This window comes from Crocodylus siamensis, chromosome 2, assembly GCF_052110815.1.
Source record: "Crocodylus siamensis isolate JL-2025a chromosome 2, ASM5211081v1, whole genome shotgun sequence".
NCBI classification, from domain to species: domain Eukaryota; kingdom Metazoa; phylum Chordata; order Crocodylia; family Crocodylidae; genus Crocodylus; species Crocodylus siamensis.
In genome coordinates, this window is record NC_143396.1 from 12,228,698 (window position 1) to 12,245,369 (window position 16,672).

Genomic DNA, 16,672 nt, shown 5'->3' on the forward strand with positions numbered 1-16,672 from the left:
CGGGGCGGGGCGGGGCGCGCTGTCATCGGCGCAGCCGGCGCGGGGGGGGCGGCCGTGTCCGTGTAAACGCCGGCGCCGGCTCGGGGTCGGGGTCCGGGGCGACCGGCACCCGCCGGGGCGGCCTGTCCGGATGCCCGGGCTGCTCCGGCCTGTGTGGGGGCGCTCGGGGCCCGGGGGCCCGCGCGCTGCTTGCCCATGGTCCCTGCCCTGCCTGGGCGGGGCCGGTCTCAGCCGTGTGGGGGTGAAATCGGAGGTGCCGGGCGGGGCAGGCTGCCCGCACGCCGACGGGCAGGCAGGGCGCAGCAGGCTTTGCCTGCGGGGAAGTGGGTCCGTCTGTGCACGGCAGGGGCCCTTTGCTGCCAGCCTCGGCAGAGCCGAGCCCACGAACCCGTCCTGGGCCTGCCCCCGCCCCCGCCCCACGGCGCAGGCTGCCCCGCGTGCCCCAGGCCTGTCTGCTCGCCCCCGAGGGCACCCCCGTGCTGCGGGCAAGGCTGCTGAGGGCCGCAAGGCTGCAGTTCGCGGTCGGGATGCTGTCAGGCTTCAGCTCACGCGCCCCTGGCCCGAACGGGACCACGCTGAGGGAGACGCAGGGCCTGCGACAGCTCGGACCAGGGTTTGGCCTGGGGCCGGCGTCCACCGAAGGAAGCGGTCACATGCGTGCAGCCGCAGGGAGAGCTGTGCAGGCTGCAGCAGGGCCAGGCTGGCGGGGGCCGGGGGTGGGCCAAGCCGACGGGGCCTGCGGGGCGGAGGGGAGGCCCGAGCGGGTCCCAGGTGATGTCTGCAGGAGCGGGCCCATGCCGTGCGTCAGGAGCCGCGGTGCCTCCCGCCGGCCGCACTTGCCGATCGGGCTGGGACTGGGTCACCCGCGGCACCGAGCTTCCCCTCCCCGCGGGCCGCGAGCCCCCTCCGTGGGGCGAGCGTGATGCCTGCGGATGGGCCCGGCCAGGAGGGGCTGCTCTACATCGTCTTGGGCCGAGGCAGGAGAGGCTCAGAAACGCGCCGCTGAGCAGACCCGGGTACAGCGCCCAGCACCGTGCACAGGGCTGGTGGAGGGAGCACGAGCCGGGGGGCTACTGGCCCAGGCCTCGGGGCAGATCTGGGTGCTGAGCAGGGCGGTGCAGGCGCTGCGGGCGTCATCCCGCAGAGCACGGCGCACTTTTCTCTGGTTAAACTGGAAGCTTTGCTGACGCGCCGGGGCCCAGCGCTGCGCGATCCCTTTGGAGAGCAAAGCCAAACCAAATAGGACGTTGCCTGACAGAAACTGGGCAGGGCTGACGGGCTTGGTGACCAGGGCGGGGGCAGACACAGACTGGCAGGGCCAAGGCTGGCCGGGCACAGGACCGTTAGCAGAGACAGGGTTGTTACCGCCTGTGAAGTGCCAGACGTAGCAGGGGTCGGGGAGACGACGGGTGGTGAAGTCACGCGTCTCCCTCGCTGCTGCCGCAGCCGGGCTCTGGGTTTCCACTGGGGGTGAAGCAGAAATCGAAGGGGGCAAGTGAACCAGTGCACCCCTCCCCTTGGCCTTGTCCTGGGACATCTTGGCCCTCTGTGACCTGCGTCCCATCTGGTCAGGCCCCGCTGCACCCGTGCCGGCTGTTGCACGAAGGTCATGGGCTTTCTCCTGCACCTGAGCCAAGGCACTTGCCCAGCCCTGGCGCATGCCGTGGCCAGCCTGTGCCAAGTCTGCCGGAGGGGCTCCCAGGTGCCAAAGGCAGACCCAGGGCCAGGGCTCACGTGGGGTCAGCAGAGGCTGCTGGCGCAGCTGGGCCGTGGGACCCGGCACAACGCACTGCTCCCCAGGACACCAGGCACTGGCGTGGGGGAGGGCGGCAATACCTCCATGCAGCAGACCTGGGGCAAAAGGGTCCAGAGCTGAACCCAGGCCAGCTCCCCTGGGGCTGGGAGACCCTGTCATGGGGGTGGCGGGGGCAGCGTGAGCTCAGGCTCTGGGGGAGTGTGGGCCAAGTGGGGTGCAGGGGGCTCAGGGCATGCAGCGGCAGGACGGGGGTGGGCAGGGAGCACCTCAGTGCCGTGGCTCCCTCCTCGCAGCCCAGCCGCTGGGTCCCTGAGGGCCAGGGCAGCACTGACCCCATTTCTCCGCAGAGTCACTACGTGGCCTGCATGGCTGCCATCCTGAACCAGATGGACGAGGCCCACTACAGCGCCTACATCCAGGCCTTCCCCACCCGGTCAGACCTCATGGTGAGTGCAGCCCTGTGCCTGGCGGGCAGCTGCTGCCGGTGCCAGGGCTGGGCTGGAAGGTGACCCGGTACCAGACCAGCCTTGCCCACCCCCACTGCCACACCAGGCATATCAGCATAGAGCCACGAGGTTGGCCAGGACCTATGGGGTCACATCCAGTCCCAGCCCTGCCTGAGGCAGGATCAGCCCCATCCAAACAGCGCAAACAAACCTGGTGTCCAACACGATGCAGTCACCCCAGCACAGCCCCAGGCATCACCCCTGCCCCCGGGATACAGGGGGGCCGCGGCTGCCAGCATCCTGCTGCTGCCGGGGGGTCACGGGCACTGTAGAGAGCCCAGGCCCAGGCCGTGCCCCCTGCAGAGGAAGGGAAACCCCCCAGTCTGCACCAGTCTGAGAAGGGGGGAAATCCCTCCTTGCCCCAGTGTAGTGTGGGGCTGAGCCTGAGCACGGGGGTGAGACCCTCCAGCCAGGACCCTGCGGGGTCGGTGCAGCAGGAGCATTGGCACAGCCCAGCCCCAGCCCAGGCTGCAGCAGTGCCAGCGCCTCGGGGGGGGATGGTGAAACCCCCCTAACATGAGACAGAAAGGGGAGAAAGGGGCAACCAGCATAGCCCCGAAGCCTAGGACCCCCAACAGCAGAGCACAGACACCGCTGCGCCTCGAGCCTGTTCAGCCTGTCCATGACACCTCCAGCAATGGAGAGTCCCTCCGTCTGTAGTCTGTTCTCCGCGAGGCTGCTGGGGTTCCTGCAGCCCGTGGCACTTGGTCCCTGCAGGCATCTGAGGCCCTTGGACCCTGCCCAGCAGGCAGGTACGGCGCCCGCGCTGTCTGACCAGGCCCAAAGGCAGCAGAGGTGGCAAGTGGAGCAGGAGCCGCGCCAGCCGGGTCCTGCACCAGACAGCCGGGCAGGGAGCGTGGTCCCTGGGACAGCCCCCGGCCCAGATCAGGCTCCTTGGGAATGGCCAGTGCCACCACTGAGCTGGGGCACAGGCCCCCCCAGCTGCACCGTCTGCCTAACGGGCCTTTGCTCAGCAGGACTTCCTCATGGAGACCTTCATCCTCTTCAAGGACCTGATTGGCAAGACGGTGTACCCCTCCGACTGGACCGTCATGAACATGGTGCAGAACCGGTGAGGGGGCCATAGGGGGTCTATGTAGGAGCATGCAGGAGGCATGTGGGAGCACACAGGAGGCATCCCACAGAGCGTGGCCCCTCCTGGGGCTGCCAGCATCACCCTGGGCCAGCCCCGAGCTGGGGCCACGCCAGTTGCTCCCCTCTGCCCTCCCCGAGTTAGCCAGCCCTCAGCCTCCCGTGATGGGGTCTTGGGCCTCAAGCCCGAGGTCCCGACCAGCCGTGGGTTGCTCCCTGCCCGGGTGCTGAGCCAGCCCGTGCCTCTCGCCCCGCACCCCCAGGGAGTTCCTGCGAGCCATCAACCACTTCGCCGAGACCCTGACCTGCATGTTCCTCAGCAGCAACAGCTTTGAGCTGCAGGTGAGCTGGAGGCAGGGGCATGGGGGGTGGGGGTGTTGGGGCAAGGGCATGGCGGGCTGCGTGAGCCCACCTGGGCAGGAGGGGCTGGGCCCTTGCCGGCTGTGGGGGGAGTCCTCGGGTGGATGCAGCGTCTCCCCTGAGGTGTCTGCAGCCCCTGAGCTCGGGCCCTGCGCCCTTGTCCCTGCAGCTGTGGAACAACTACTTCCACCTGGCCGTCGCCTTCCTCACGCAGGAGTCGCTGCAGCTGGAGAATTTCTCGCAAGCGAAGCGCACCAGCATCCTGGCCAAGTGAGCCGGTGCCCAGCCCATCTGGGGCCCACGCCCCATCCCTGCCGCACCCCTTTGGTGCTGGGCTCCTGGCGCGGGGCATGGCTCCCGCCCCTCCTGACCCCATGGGATCAGGGCGGCTGGGGCTGGGGTGAGCCTGAGTCTCCTCTTGGCAGGTATGGGGACATGAGAGCCACGATCGGAGCTGCCATCCGGGACATGTGGTACAATCTCGGTGAGTGGGGTCAGGCCGTGGGGAGGGGACAGTCTCTGCACCGTGCCCAGCTCCGGCTGCAGCCGGACACCACTTCTGCCCCTGGCCCTGAGCCCAATGGGACCTGGGCTGCATCTTGCTCAGCTCTTCCCGCAGTGTGGGGTACTGGGGCCCGGTGCTGCCCCCTGGGACCAGGCCTGAGCCGGGACTGCCGAGGGCCGCAGGAGAGGGACCCCGGGGCAGCCGCCCTCCCTAAGCCAGGTCAGTCCAGCCCTTTCCTGCCGCCTCCCAGGCTACCGCAAGATCGAGTTCATCCCAGGCATGGTGGGCCCCATCCTGGAGATGACACTGGTACCCGAGCTGGAGCTGCGCAGATCCACCATCCCCATCTTCTTCGACATGATGCTGTGCGAGTATCAGCTGACCACCACCTTTCGTATGGTACCTTGCGTCCCACGCCCCATCTCCCCGAGCCCTCTCCTTCCCTTGTGTCCCCCCCAGGCTGGCGCCTCTGTGCTCAGGGGGTGCCCACGACACAGCCACAGGCCATGGAGCAGGGCGGGAGCCATGCCTGGTGGTGCCCGGGCCCTGGGCAGGACTGGCCATGCGCTGCCTGCCCCCGGGAGCGACAGCCGGGCCGGCACTGGGTCCCACTCCGGAGCTGTCGGCTCTCCCCCTTCGCCCCTGATGGGGCTGGTGGTGCCCGGGCTGGGCCGTGAGCCGAGGCTGCAGGGGTTGCACCCAAGGGCCGTGCTCAGGCTGTGGCTGTGGCACCCCTGCAGTTTGAGGATGAGATCCTGCGCAAGCTGGACAGCGAGGTGGAGGGCGGCCGCGGCGACGAGCAGTATAAGCAGCTCTTCCAGAGCATGTGAGTGGTCCCCTCTGGCCAGCTCGTCCCGAGCCCAGGGACAGGCCCAGCCCCACGGCTGGAGCAGGCCTGGGCCCCCGGGGCTCCACACTGCCTGCCCGGGGAGGCTGTGGGGCCCGGTGTCCGGTGCAAGTGGGTTTGTCCCCCCAGCCTGCTGGACTGCTGCCGGGAGCACCCCGAGCTGGCCGGGCTGGGCGAGAGCTTCGTAGCGCTGGTGACCGGCCTCCTGCAGCGGCTGCTGGACTACCGGGCCGTCATGAACGATGAGAACAAGACCTACAGCATGAGCTGCACCGTCAACCTGCTGGTGAGCCCCAGGCCCCCGAGCACAACCCCAGCCCAGCCCAGCCCCTGCTCGCAGCCCGGGCAGGTCCGCACAGAGCGCGTGAGCTGGGGACCGGCCTGCTGGCAGCGTTTGCTGAGGCTTTGTGAGCCCCCACGATGTCCCGAGGCAGCCTGTGCAGACCCATCCCCAACGTCAGGATCAGCCCAGCCAGCGCCGAGCTGCTGGAGCAGGTTTCTCCCAGGCTCGTGCATCACGTATGAGGAGGGAGGACAGCTTCTCTCTTGCTGCAGCGAGCAGGGTGCCAACCCATGGCTCCAGGTTGCAGACGAGCAGATTTAGGCTGGAGACCAGGGCTCCTTCCCTGGCGGAGCGGGGCGGCCTGGGAGAGAGGCCAGGGATGGGCAGGCCTTTAGCCTCTGCTCATGTGGATGCCCCTGCGCAGCCCTCGTGCCGCTTGCCACCTTCCAGTTCTTCCAGTTCCCCTGGGCCCCGCGTTGCACCGGTGTGCCCCTCTGCAAAGAGCGCTAACGCGTGCGGCCTCCTCCGCCTCCCCTGTCTGTCCCCCGGCTTAGCGGCCCAGCACGTCTGGCCTCCCCACTCCCGAGCCAGGACTCCTGCCCCTCTCAGGACTCTCCACATCTTGCTTGAAACCTGGTGCCCAAAGCTGGACACGGCTTCCACCAAGGCTGCCGGGGTGGCAGGGGGTGCAACGTGCCCTAGCAGTTCTCCCCTCGATGGCTGCAGCCGCGCGGGGCTCTTGGCCCTGCGGTGCGGGCCCCACTCCAGCCAGCCAGCCGGTCCCGTCTCACGCCAGCGCGGTGCGTTATTTCCACCCGAGCGCCGGGCTCTGCCCTTGTCCTCGCTGCCCCGTGCCCACCCCGCTCTGACTGTCCCCAGCTGCACCAGCTCATTGTGAATTCGATGCCGCGCTCTGGGGAGCTTCCTGCCACTCCCGGCTCTGTGTGGTCTGCATGTTCAATTAGCCGCATCCCTGCCTCCCCTCCCAGTCGCTGCAGGAAACGACCCGGAGCCATCCGGGCCCTGGGGGGACGCCCCGAGCCTCCCCAGCCGATGCCGAGCCAGCCTGCACTGGTGCTGCCCGCGCCGCGCCGTATGGCTGAGCCTCCCACCTGCGGCGCCAGCCTCCTTTCCTTTCCGGCTGTGCTCCCCAGCCCTGCGGTGTCCTGCGCCGGCGCTTGGGGATGGAGGTGGCTGACACACCTCGTTGGCTTGCTCCTGACGGTGGCCCCTGCCATGCCCAGCGCTCGCTGCCCCGGGCCTCTAGCCTCTGCCTCTCCCCCACGTCCTCGTCCTTGCTGCATCTGGGCCACACCTGGATGGTCTGTGTGCTCCCTGTGCCTCGCACGCTTTCTGTCCTGTCTGTAGGGCTGGAGATGGCTGCCGAGGCTGAGCCGGGATCAACAGGCTCGGCCGCAGCTCAGGCGTGTGTCCACGTGGGGTGGGCAGCCCTGGGATCGTGGTTTGGGCCATAGCAGCCGCTCCTTCTCTATCTTGGGTCTCCAAGCACTGGGATGCTTGCAGTAGACTCTTTCTCCATTTGGGGTGGCTTGGGGCGATGGTCTTCCCTGACCATTGCCTCATCAACCTCTCCTGGGCCACCCCCAGTGATGGAGAGTCCCCCTGTCCCCCGTGTCTCTCCCACTGCCACCCTGCTTGGACAGGGAAGGTGATTTTCCTGATATCCAGCCTAAAATTGCTTTGCTGCAAGTTCAGGCCACTGGTTTGTGTCCTCGTCTCTGCAGCAAGAGAGGTTGCTTGTCCCTTCATCTCTGGCAGCTCTTTGGGGATCTGCAGACTGCTCTCAGGCCCCTCTGCTGAACCTGCCCAGCTGCTTCAGCCTCTCCTCCAGGACGTGCTTTCTAAGCCCTCTGTCACCTTTGTTGCTGCTTCCGGATCCTCTCTAACATCACGGAGCCGCGGGGCGGGCAGGGACCTGCGGGGTTGCATCCAGTCCCAGCCCTGCGTGAGGCAGGATCAGCCCCATCCAAACAGCGCAAACGAACCCGTGTCCGACCTTGGAACCGCACGACACAGTCACCGTGGCTCAGCCCCGGCCCCGGGCATCGCCCCCGCCCTGGGTGCCGGGGACAGCACTAGGGGCACCATCCTCTGCCTTGCTGCGAGATGCCCCCGCCGGGCAGGCCGGGACCCCAGGCCCCATCCTGCACGCGGGGCAGAGCTGGCTGCAGGATGACGCTTCAGGGACTCGGCGCCAGGCCCGGGAGATGCCTCGCTGCCTGGGGGTGCGGGGAGGGGGCAGTGCTCAGCTCCTGTCCGCGGCTGCTCACGTCCTGACCCGCTCCACTCCTCTCCCCCCAGAACTTCTACAAGGAGATTGACCGGCAGGCCATGTACATCCGGTAAGAGCCACCCCAGGCTCTTCTCCTGGCAGGGATGGGGACACCCCTCTGCCCCATGGGTACCAGCCAGATCTGGGTCTCCTCCGCCCGCGCAGCCTGCAATGCCAGGGAGCTGGGAGCCCGAGCCCTGCCCACGGGCGGTGCCCGGGCAGGGCTCACGCCGCCTCTCGCCCAGGTACCTGTACAAGCTCAAGGACCTGCATGTCAGCTACGAGAACTACACGGAGGCGGCCTACACCCTGCTGCTGCATGCCCAGCTGCTCAAGGTGTGCAGCTCCTGGCGCGCACCGGGGCCAAGCTCCAGCAGCCCCGCGGGGTGGGCTGGAGCTGGGGGGAGGCTGCCGGGGAACCGGTGGCTGCTCGGGCAGGGGTAATGGGCGCCCATGCCTCTCTGCAGTGGTCAGACGAGCCAAACACAGCGCCCACGCAGGCCCTGCATGGCCGCAGCCTGCACACGCAGCGCCAGCTCAAGGAGGCGCTTTACAACCAGATCATCGACTACTTCGACCAGGGCAAGGCGAGCATCACCCTCCCCCGCGACCCTCGCTCTGGGGCCTGGCGCCGCCCTCGGCCTTGGGCCCGTCTCCATTGTCAGGGTCCATGGGGGAGTTCGGCCTAGTGGTTAGAGCCGGGGAGGAGGGGTGTGTCACAAGCCCACATGGCCCAGGGGAGGCTGGACCCAAAGCGGGATCCCCGGAGCTGAGCCAAGTCCGGCCAGGTGTCAAAGGCTGCACCGGGCCGGGCAGGAGCGTGATGCGCTGGAGCCCAGGTGTTGCGCTGCAGGGGCAAGGGCTGCCCAGGGCCAGGCCAGGACGAGGGGCAAGGGGTGCTGCCCTGCTCGCCCCGCGGCAGCGCAGGGGCTCGCACCCAGGACCAGGCGCCAAGGCTGCCTTGGACAGGCCAGTCCCCGCAGCCCCAGCCTGGCTGCCCCCTGCTCCCAGGTCCATCTCTCTGTCTCTGTCCCTCTAATTTTGCCTCCCGGCTCCAACTCCGGCTCCGGCTCCTCACCTCGTGCCTGGGCCCCCAGTGCCACCTGCCGGGTGTCGCTGGCAGCACAGCTGGGCCGGCAGGCTTGGGGCTCGGGGGTCCTGCCCCAGGGCACTCGGGGCCAGGCAGGCCCCACTCCCCGGTGCCCCAGGTCACCCCGCCGCAGCGGCACCTGCTCCCCATAGCCGCCCTGTCCCCACGGCAACCCCTGACTGCCCATCGCCCGCAGATGTGGGAGGAGGCCATTCACATCTGCAAGCAGCTGGCGGCGCAGTACGAGAGCGAGGTCTTTGACTACGAGATGCTCAGTGACATCCTGGTGAGGCCCCAGCGGGGTGGGGGCACCCGGTGTGGGGCAGGGGCTGCAGGTCGGAGGGAGGGGCACCGGCAGGGCTGGTGCGGCTGGGTTTGGGGGTACTGTCCAGCCGCACTGGGGGCAGGCCGGGGGCACTGCTGGCCCCGTTCCCGGTGCAGTGCTGCGCGTCTCCCCAGCAGAAGCGGGAGGCCAAGTTCTACGAGAAGATCCTGAAGATGCTGCGGCCCAACCCCGAGTACTTTGCCGTGGGCTACTATGGGCAAGGCTTCCCGCCGTTCCTGCGGGTTAGTGACTCCTGCCCCTGCCCCGCCAAAGGGCCCGGCCACGGGCTCAGGAGCGAATCTTGGCCATGCCTGATAAGTCCGGCTGGGCACGAGGCTGATGCCGGGGTGGGAGAGGTGCAGACTCTGGGGCCAGCAGCCATCCACCCCCTTCCCGCCCCAGAACAAGGTGTTCATCTACCGGGGCAAGGAGTACGAGCGCCGCGAGGACTTTGAGCTGCACCTGCTGAGCCCCTTCCCCAGCGCTGAGAAGCTGCAGAGCACGGCCCCACCGGGGCCCGACATCACCGACTCCCCCGGGCAGTGTATCCTCCCACGGACGTGGGCAGGGGCGGCACAGGGTGGGCTGGGGAAGCTTTGCGGGGACCCCATATCCCAGGCCCGGGGTCCTGCTGGCCGGGCCCCGCCCTGTCGGGTGCCCTTGGCCCCACGTACTTGCGCCTGTGCCTGCTTGGCGGCTCCTTCACTCCCGCAGACATCCAGTGCTTCACTGTGCAGCCGGTCGAGGAGCCCAGCGAGCGCTTCAAGGACAAGAATGTCCCCGAGCAGATCCTCAAGTGAGTGCCCGGCTCCCCCCGCCCAACCCCCGCCCTGCAACCCTGGGCCTTGACCCGCGGGAGCGGGGTGGTCCCGCCAGGGCCAGTCGCGGGGTCCTGACCCTCTGCCTCGGCTGTGCCCGTCCGCGGGATCCTCTGCCTCCTCCATAGCTTCTACAAAGCCAACCACATCCAGAAGTTCAGCTACTCCCGGCCCTTCCGGAAGGGCCCCAAGGACCCGGACAACGAGTTTGCGGTGAGCAGAGCCCAGGGTGGCTGGACGGGTTAGGGAGCTGGGGGGAGCCGGGCCAGAGAGGCCAGGGATCATGTGGGAGGGGCCGGGCAGCCTCCGGACAAGGCGCCTGACAGCCGAGTCTCCCCCCAGACCATGTGGATTGAGAGAACAACCTTCACAACGGCCTACCCGCTGCCTGGCATCCTGCGCTGGTTCGTGGTCATCTCTACCGTCACGGTGAGCCTGGGAGGGGGCGGGCAGCGGGCACGTGCCAGGCCCACGACAGGATCAGCCCCGTCCAAACCAGCTCAGACAGACCCAGTGTCCAGCATGACACAGTCACCCCTGACAGCCCCAGGCATCGCCCCCGCCCCCAGGATACAGGGGGCCACGGCTGCCAACATCCTGCTGCTGCTGGGGGGGTCATGGGCCCTGCAGAGAGCCCAGGCCCAGGCCATGCAGAGGAAGGGAAACCCCCTCAGTGTGGACCAGTCTGAGCAGGAGGGAAATCCCTGCCTGGCCCAGTGCATCATGGGGCTGGGGCTGAGCGCGGGGGTGAGACCCTCCACCAGGACCCTGCAGGATCGGTGCAGCAGGAGCATGGGCACAGCCCAGCCCCATCCCCAGCCCGGGCTGCAGCAGCACCAGCACCTTAAAACCCCCTGACACATGGAGCTGAAAGTGGGGGACAACCAGCAAGGCCCAGAAGCACCCGGACCCGCACCATACCGCACACTCCTTGAGCTCTGTGCAAGGGCCCCCAGGCCTGGCCTTTGCGCATTGCAGAGCCCGTGGTGGCCTAGCCTGGGTGAGCTGCAGGCTGCAGGCCCTGGCTGTGCTGCCATGAGCCCTCTCCTCTGCTCCTGGCCCAGACTAACATCAGCCCCCTGGAGAACGCCATTGAGACCATGAGGAAAACCAATGAGAAGATCCTGGCTGAGATCCAGCGGCACCAGGCAGAGCCCGGGCTGCCTGTCAACCCGCTCTCCATGCTGCTCAACGGCATCGTGGACCCTGCCGTCATGGGTGGCTTCGCCAAATATGAGACGGTGCGTGCAGCTGGCTGGGGCACCCCCAGGGCCGCTGGTGCCTGAGGGTCCCAGCCACGGCCAGGGCAGGGGAGGAGCCCGTGGGGGTGATCGTCCATGGGATGTGGTGCCCAGTGCTGTGGCATCAGCCCACGCCGCACCCCGCTGCAGCCACGGCTAGGGCCATGGTCCTGCTCCTTTCTCCCAGAGCAAATTGCACTGGTTCCTGGGCTCTGCGTGGCCCACGGCCCCGGTGCCACAGCCTGGCCTGTGTTGCGGGCGGCGCACGCTGGCCATCTTCCCACATGTGTCACTCTGGTCTGTGCCTGGCGCATTGACCCCCCTCCATGGAGCTGCACCTCAGACGTTCCCTGCAGCCATGCGCCTGCCTTGTGTCCATGGAGCCGGTGTACACCTGTGAAAGCTGGGTCTCTCTGTCAGCTCGGGCACGGCAGACTGGGGAGGGGGCAGGCAGCACAGCAGATTGATCAGGGAGCAGAAAGTAGATTAGCAGAGCACACGGGGTGCAGAAAGGGAGCTCAAAGCAGAGCAGCAGATTGATTAGGGTGCACAGGGCAGGGGGCAGAAAGCAGAGTGGTATATCAGTGCAGGGTGAGGAGCAGAGCAGGCAGGGCAGGAGATCAGGCAGGGAGCGAGTGGCATGGGTGAGGGTGCGGCCCTGCAGGCTGCCCCATGCCCAGCCCCGTGGGGCAGAGCAGGAGGCCCAGGGCGGCACCGGGGTGGAGGCACCAGCAGGCCCTGTCGAGGCGCTGGCCTGGTCCAGGCGGCTGCGGGCACCAAAAGCAGGCCCTGAGCTGGTGGCGGTTGCAGGCCTTTTTCCAGGAGCGCTACCTGCAGGAGCACCCTGAGGACCAGGGTGGCATCGACAGGCTGAAGGACCTGATCGCCTGGCAGGTAGGACCCCGGCCTCCTCCTTGGCCTGCAGCTCTGGATGCCCAGGCTTGATGCGGGGGGCTGTGCGACCCCTGCTCCTGCCAGCCTGAGCCGGGCGGGTGCACCCTGCCTCGCAGCCGGGAGCTTCCCTCTCCACGGCGCCAAGGCTGCAGAGGTGAGACTGACGGCCATTCCCATGCACAGATCCCGCTCCTGACCGAGGGCATCCGCATCCATGGGCGGAAGGTGAGCGAGGACTTGCGGCCCTTCCACGAGCGCATGGAGCAGTGCTTTGCCCAGCTGCGTGCCAAGGTGGAGAGCCAGTACGGCACGCGGGACCTGGTGAGTGCCGGCAATACTGTGGTGGCCGGGGGGGCACGGGCCCCAGGCACGTCTGCAGCAGTACTGATGCCAGACCAGGCAGAGGCATGGGTGGCTCTGTCCTGCGGCAGGGTGGGGGGAGCAGGGGGCCGGCTGGGAGCGTGGCTGGGGCATGGACCCTGCTGCTGGCACCAGCCTGGGGTGCACCCGGCTGCAGCCACCCAGGGAGCGCAGGGCCCTCAGGGCAGGGAGTGGGGTTGGGGGCAAACCCTGACGGCGCGCTGCCTGGCGGCTCCTGGGGCCGTGCACATGGAGCAGAGCCGGAGGCCCCAGAGCCTCCTCCCTCAGGCCTGGTGGGCAGCGCCAAGGGATGCCCCCCACCTCTGGAGAGCTGGAGGGGGGCAGCCCATGCTGCTCTGCCCTCACGGCTCCATTGTGTCCCAGCCCTTCCTGGAGGAGCGGCGAGGTGGCCGCCCGCGCTCCACACTGCGCTGCCCGGAGCTGGACAAGCCCAGCCGCCCACTCGACAGGTAACCCTTGACCCACCCCCCACTGGGCCCACCCAGCCCCGTGCTGCCCACACCCAGCCTTGTCCTCCCTCACCGGGCCATGGCACCTGTGCTGCAGCACCGAGACCTTGCAGCCGAGGAAGCCAGTGCTGCGCAGCCCTGAGCGCTTGCCTGAGCCTGAGGAGCGCCGGAGCGAGCGCCGGGAGAGCCGTGGCAGTGCCTTTTTCGGGTACCGGCGGCAGGATCAGCGCCAGTCCATCTCAGAGTCACTGGACGCCAAGGTATCTGCCATGGGGGGGTGGGGGGCAAGGGCTGGGTACCTGCCTTCGCAGGGCAGCCACGCGGGCAGAGTTCCAGGGCCGGGCGGCAGCCAGGAGGGATCCATCCCAGCCGGGCCCGGTGCCTGGCAGGGTGTGCTGCAGACGGCTGAGCTCAGCTGAGCCCCGTGCCCCCAGGACGACAAGCGGAGGCAGTCCCGGCACATGAGTGAGAGCGGCTCAGGCAGCGCAGACGCAAGGCAGCCCCTGCCCAGCCGGGACCCCAGCGCCACAGGTACAGACCGGCCATCCCACCCAGCACCACAGGGATGGCCCTTGCAGCCCCAGGGACCAGACACCCACGCCCCCCGTGCTATTCCCTTGGGCGGCTCCATGCAGGGACTTGTCACGCAGAGCACCCAGCAAGGTGGATTGGGGCCATATCCACTGGCACGGGCCCCCCGGGTCTGCAGAAGGGGCCACGGTGCCTCTCCCCAGTCCCTCCCCATCCCCAGTGCCCACGACCCTCCCCTGGTGGCAGAGAGACCCTCACCTTGCCCCCTAGCTGGTCCAGCCGAGGGGCAGGGATGGGAGCAGCTAGAATGGGGCAGGGGTGGTTCAGGTGCCTGGTCTCTCACAGGCGTCCTGGGCTCCCCCACGGGCTTTGGCGGACGGGTGAAGAGCGCCAGCCGGGCCCCGCCACTGCCCAAGAAGATCAGCCCCACTGTGTACGAGACCTTCCTGGAGCCCAGCGACAGCCCTGGCCCGGGGAAGGTACTGTCCATGCCCCCCACCCCTCACCTCCCCTGCCCTGGCCCTTGGCCCATCCTCACAGCTCCATTCCCTTGCAGCCACTGGAGGGGAGCAAAGTGCTGAAGTCTCCGCCCCCGCCACCCCCCAAGCTCAAGCGCATGTCGCAACTCTGAGGCCGCCTGGGACAGGGTGACCGCAACCGTGACTGCCACTGCCACCGCACCGGTGCCTGCTCCTGCACGCCCCCCAGCCCAAGCCTGGCACAGGCAGCCCGAGTAGGTCCCACAGGGCCCTGCTACCCCAGCCCCTTGCTGCCCCAGGAGGCAGAGGCAGGGCAGCACTTCCTTTGCCTGGGCGCTCCCCAGGGCCACGGGTGGAAACAGGGCAAGTGGGACCCCAGTGCCTCCCTGGCTGCACCTGGCAGCACTGCAGGGGCCAGGCCCAAGCCCAAGCCCTGAGCTTCCCAGGCCCTGCCAGTGCTGCTGCACCCTGGGGCTGCTGGTGCTGCATGACCTTCTGCGGGCTGCCCAGGCTGGGCCCATCTCCACCCCGGTGCAGCCCAGCTCCCTCATGCTCCTTCAATCTCAGCTGCATTGCATGAAGCTGTCCGCAGCATCCATCATTGAGCCCCTCCCAGGCTGGACCAGAGCCCTCTGCCCACCCCACACAAACCAGGGGCTCCAGGAAGACAGCGACAGGACAAAACTGGGACATCGGGCCTTTGTGGGCCAGGCTGCGCCAGGAGCTGCAGCGCAGGAGAGGCACAGCCCCATGCTCTGCACTTGCTACCCCCTGCTCCGCCGGGCTCCCCAGGCCCTCCTGGAGGAGGCTGCTGTACCCACCGCGAAGGCATGAGCGCCAATAAAGGGACTGGATGCAGCTGCTGTGTCCGTGCTGAGGGCAGTAGGGCCAGGGCTGGGCCTTGCAGGCAGACAGCCTGGAGCCAGCAGCCAATATGGGACGTTTATTGGCCAACGGGACATCTACAACATGGGGCGGGGGCCTCGCGGCATCCCCCGCACAGGGCAGGGGCAGGGGACCGGTGTGCGGGCAGGAGTGCAGGGCTGGTCCAGGTGGTCTCTGTTTCATGGTGCCAGCGCCTCACAGGGGACTTGCCGAGGCGGCTGCCAGCCGCTTCCCAATGCAGATCCTGGAGCGAGAGGAGGAGGGCTCCTGAGGGCGGGGGCAGACGCCAGGGCCAAGCGCTGGGGCTCTAGGCTGCTACGACGGGCTCTGGGGAGGGCTCAGGCAGGGCCCGCTGCAGCGTGGCCAGCCCCCTCGTACCCAGACAAGGCCTTGGCTCCAGCTGCCCACACTCACCCGAGCCCCAGTGTGAGCAGGTGGCTGAGCAGCAGCGGGGGGATGAAGAGCAGCAGCAGCTCCGAGCCAAAAAGTTGCCGCTTGCTGCCTGCAGCTCCCCCGTGCAGGTTCGGCTGTGCCAGCGCCAGCGTCCTGCGGGAAACGGGCTGTGAGCTTGGTGGGGTGGGTGCTCAGCGCAATGGGGTGGGGCAGGGAGAGCTCACCTGGCTGACAGGTGCTCAGGGCGGATGGTGCAGGCCCGGACCCGCCTCCTCATTGCTGGCAGCCATTGCTCCTGGCCCAGCAGTGTGGCCACATCTCGTCTGTCGCCCTGCAACAGGAAAGTGGGCGTCAGCCCCAGGGGCACCCGGCTGAGCGACAGGCTCCGCAGGGCAGCTGGAAACCAACCCCACAGCTCTGCTCCCCCGTGCCACGTTCAGGGCGCAGCTTGTGCTCCCAGGTCGGGGCAGCGGAGAGCTCAGCCAGACCCCGAAGGGCCTGGGCTCATGCTGGGAGGAAAGGGGCATTGGGGGCTCTGGGGCAGGGCAAGGGGCGTGGGCTCGGCATCAGCCCTGGCCGGACCCCAGGGCAGGGGAGAGGGACGGTGGAAACCCTGCTCCCCCAGTCACTTAGTGTCACGGCGCTCGGGGGCAAGGGCCCTAAACAGGCCATCAGGTGCGACCCCGGCCCGGGCAGGAACGGGCGCCGCAGCCGTACCCCCGCCCCCGTCTGTCCAGCCTCGCGCTCCGCACCGGGCGCGGAGCCGGGAGCACCCCGGCCACTGCTCACCTGGGCGTCCGCGGCGTCCCGGGCCGGCGGCGGCGGGCTGCGCACAGGGAAGAGGCTGGTCAGGGCCAGGCCCTGCGCCCCCGGGACCCCCACGCCCCCGCAGGGCAGAGCCCGGGACCCCGGCCACGCACCTGTCCGCCGCGGGGCCGCCCCAGCCCGGCTCCAGCTGCGCCTCCAGCAGCAGCCGCTCCACGTCGTGGCGGTGCGGGCAGGCGCGGGCGGGCGGCGGCGCCGGGTCCCGCCGGCCCGGGCCACGCAACTGCACCCAGGAGCCTGGGGGCGGCGGGGCTCAGCGCCGGCTGCACGGGGCCCCCCGGGGCGCCAACAGCCCACCCCGCTCTCCCGGCCCCCCCGTACCCCACCCACAGCCCCCCCTGCTGCCTGCCCCCCCCCGGTGCCCCGCACTCCCACCCCTCAGCCCCCCCCGCACCGAGCAGCGCCTCGCCGTCGTCCGCGCCGGCCATGGGGCCCGTCTGCCGGCCCCGGCAGCACCGACGCGCCGCCCGCCCGTGAGCACACCCGGGCCGCCCGGCCTTCAAGGGGCAGGGGCGGCGCGGCCCGGTAGGTCCATAGCGCGGCCCCGGCCTGCCCCCGCGTTGCCCTTTTAAGCAGCGAGCGCGGGTGCGTGCGGATCCGCACGCAGGAGCCGACCCGAGCCGACCCCTCCCCCCCCCCAGGCAGGGCTCCGGCTCCGTGCGGGTGCCCACGTCCAGCCTCCACCGGCATCAGCAGCACCAGCCCGCCCCCCCACCGAC

At 69.0% G+C, this 16,672-nt stretch overlaps 2 protein-coding genes across 4 annotated transcripts in view; one reads left to right on the forward strand and one right to left on the reverse strand.

Annotated features, from left to right (window-relative positions):
• Positions 1–14,702, forward strand: part of LOC149869944 (dedicator of cytokinesis protein 2-like) — a 107,967-nt gene extending 93,265 nt beyond the window's left edge. Inside the window, exons 30-54 of the mRNA XM_090035178.1 lie at positions 2,104–2,202; positions 3,240–3,334; positions 3,618–3,696; positions 3,884–3,984; positions 4,140–4,198; positions 4,470–4,618; positions 4,960–5,045; positions 5,196–5,352; positions 7,672–7,712; positions 7,888–7,978; positions 8,110–8,229; positions 8,929–9,018; positions 9,195–9,299; positions 9,460–9,601; positions 9,772–9,853; positions 10,004–10,088; positions 10,218–10,304; positions 10,940–11,116; positions 11,927–12,010; positions 12,194–12,331; positions 12,755–12,840; positions 12,938–13,100; positions 13,275–13,371; positions 13,717–13,850; positions 13,928–14,702. Coding sequence (XP_089891304.1) covers positions 2,104–2,202; positions 3,240–3,334; positions 3,618–3,696; positions 3,884–3,984; positions 4,140–4,198; positions 4,470–4,618; positions 4,960–5,045; positions 5,196–5,352; positions 7,672–7,712; positions 7,888–7,978; positions 8,110–8,229; positions 8,929–9,018; positions 9,195–9,299; positions 9,460–9,601; positions 9,772–9,853; positions 10,004–10,088; positions 10,218–10,304; positions 10,940–11,116; positions 11,927–12,010; positions 12,194–12,331; positions 12,755–12,840; positions 12,938–13,100; positions 13,275–13,371; positions 13,717–13,850; positions 13,928–14,002 — 2,622 coding nt within the window. The 3' untranslated portion in view covers positions 14,003–14,702. The remainder of the gene's footprint in view (positions 1–2,103; positions 2,203–3,239; positions 3,335–3,617; positions 3,697–3,883; positions 3,985–4,139; positions 4,199–4,469; positions 4,619–4,959; positions 5,046–5,195; positions 5,353–7,671; positions 7,713–7,887; positions 7,979–8,109; positions 8,230–8,928; positions 9,019–9,194; positions 9,300–9,459; positions 9,602–9,771; positions 9,854–10,003; positions 10,089–10,217; positions 10,305–10,939; positions 11,117–11,926; positions 12,011–12,193; positions 12,332–12,754; positions 12,841–12,937; positions 13,101–13,274; positions 13,372–13,716; positions 13,851–13,927) is intronic.
• A 10-nt stretch (positions 14,703–14,712) lies between these two features.
• LOC149869946 (BCL2/adenovirus E1B 19 kDa protein-interacting protein 3-like) lies at positions 14,713–16,648 on the reverse strand. Of its 3 annotated transcripts, XM_090035311.1 has the most exons (6): positions 16,348–16,523; positions 16,049–16,190; positions 15,918–15,954; positions 15,353–15,459; positions 15,150–15,281; positions 14,713–14,979 (listed from the first exon to the last, which is right to left on the reverse strand). In XM_090035311.1, the coding sequence occupies exons 1-6, from the start codon at positions 16,379–16,381 to the stop codon at positions 14,931–14,933; spliced, it is 501 nt and encodes a 166-aa protein (XP_089891437.1). In that variant the 5' UTR covers positions 16,382–16,523; the 3' UTR covers positions 14,713–14,930. The 3 variants fall into 3 exon arrangements, with proteins under 3 accessions (XP_089891437.1, XP_089891436.1, XP_089891439.1); XM_090035310.1 differs by lacking the exon at positions 16,049–16,190 and having other exon boundaries at positions 16,348–16,648; XM_090035313.1 differs by lacking the exons at positions 15,150–15,281; positions 16,049–16,190 and having other exon boundaries at positions 16,348–16,648.
• Positions 16,649–16,672: the final 24 nt, after the last annotated feature.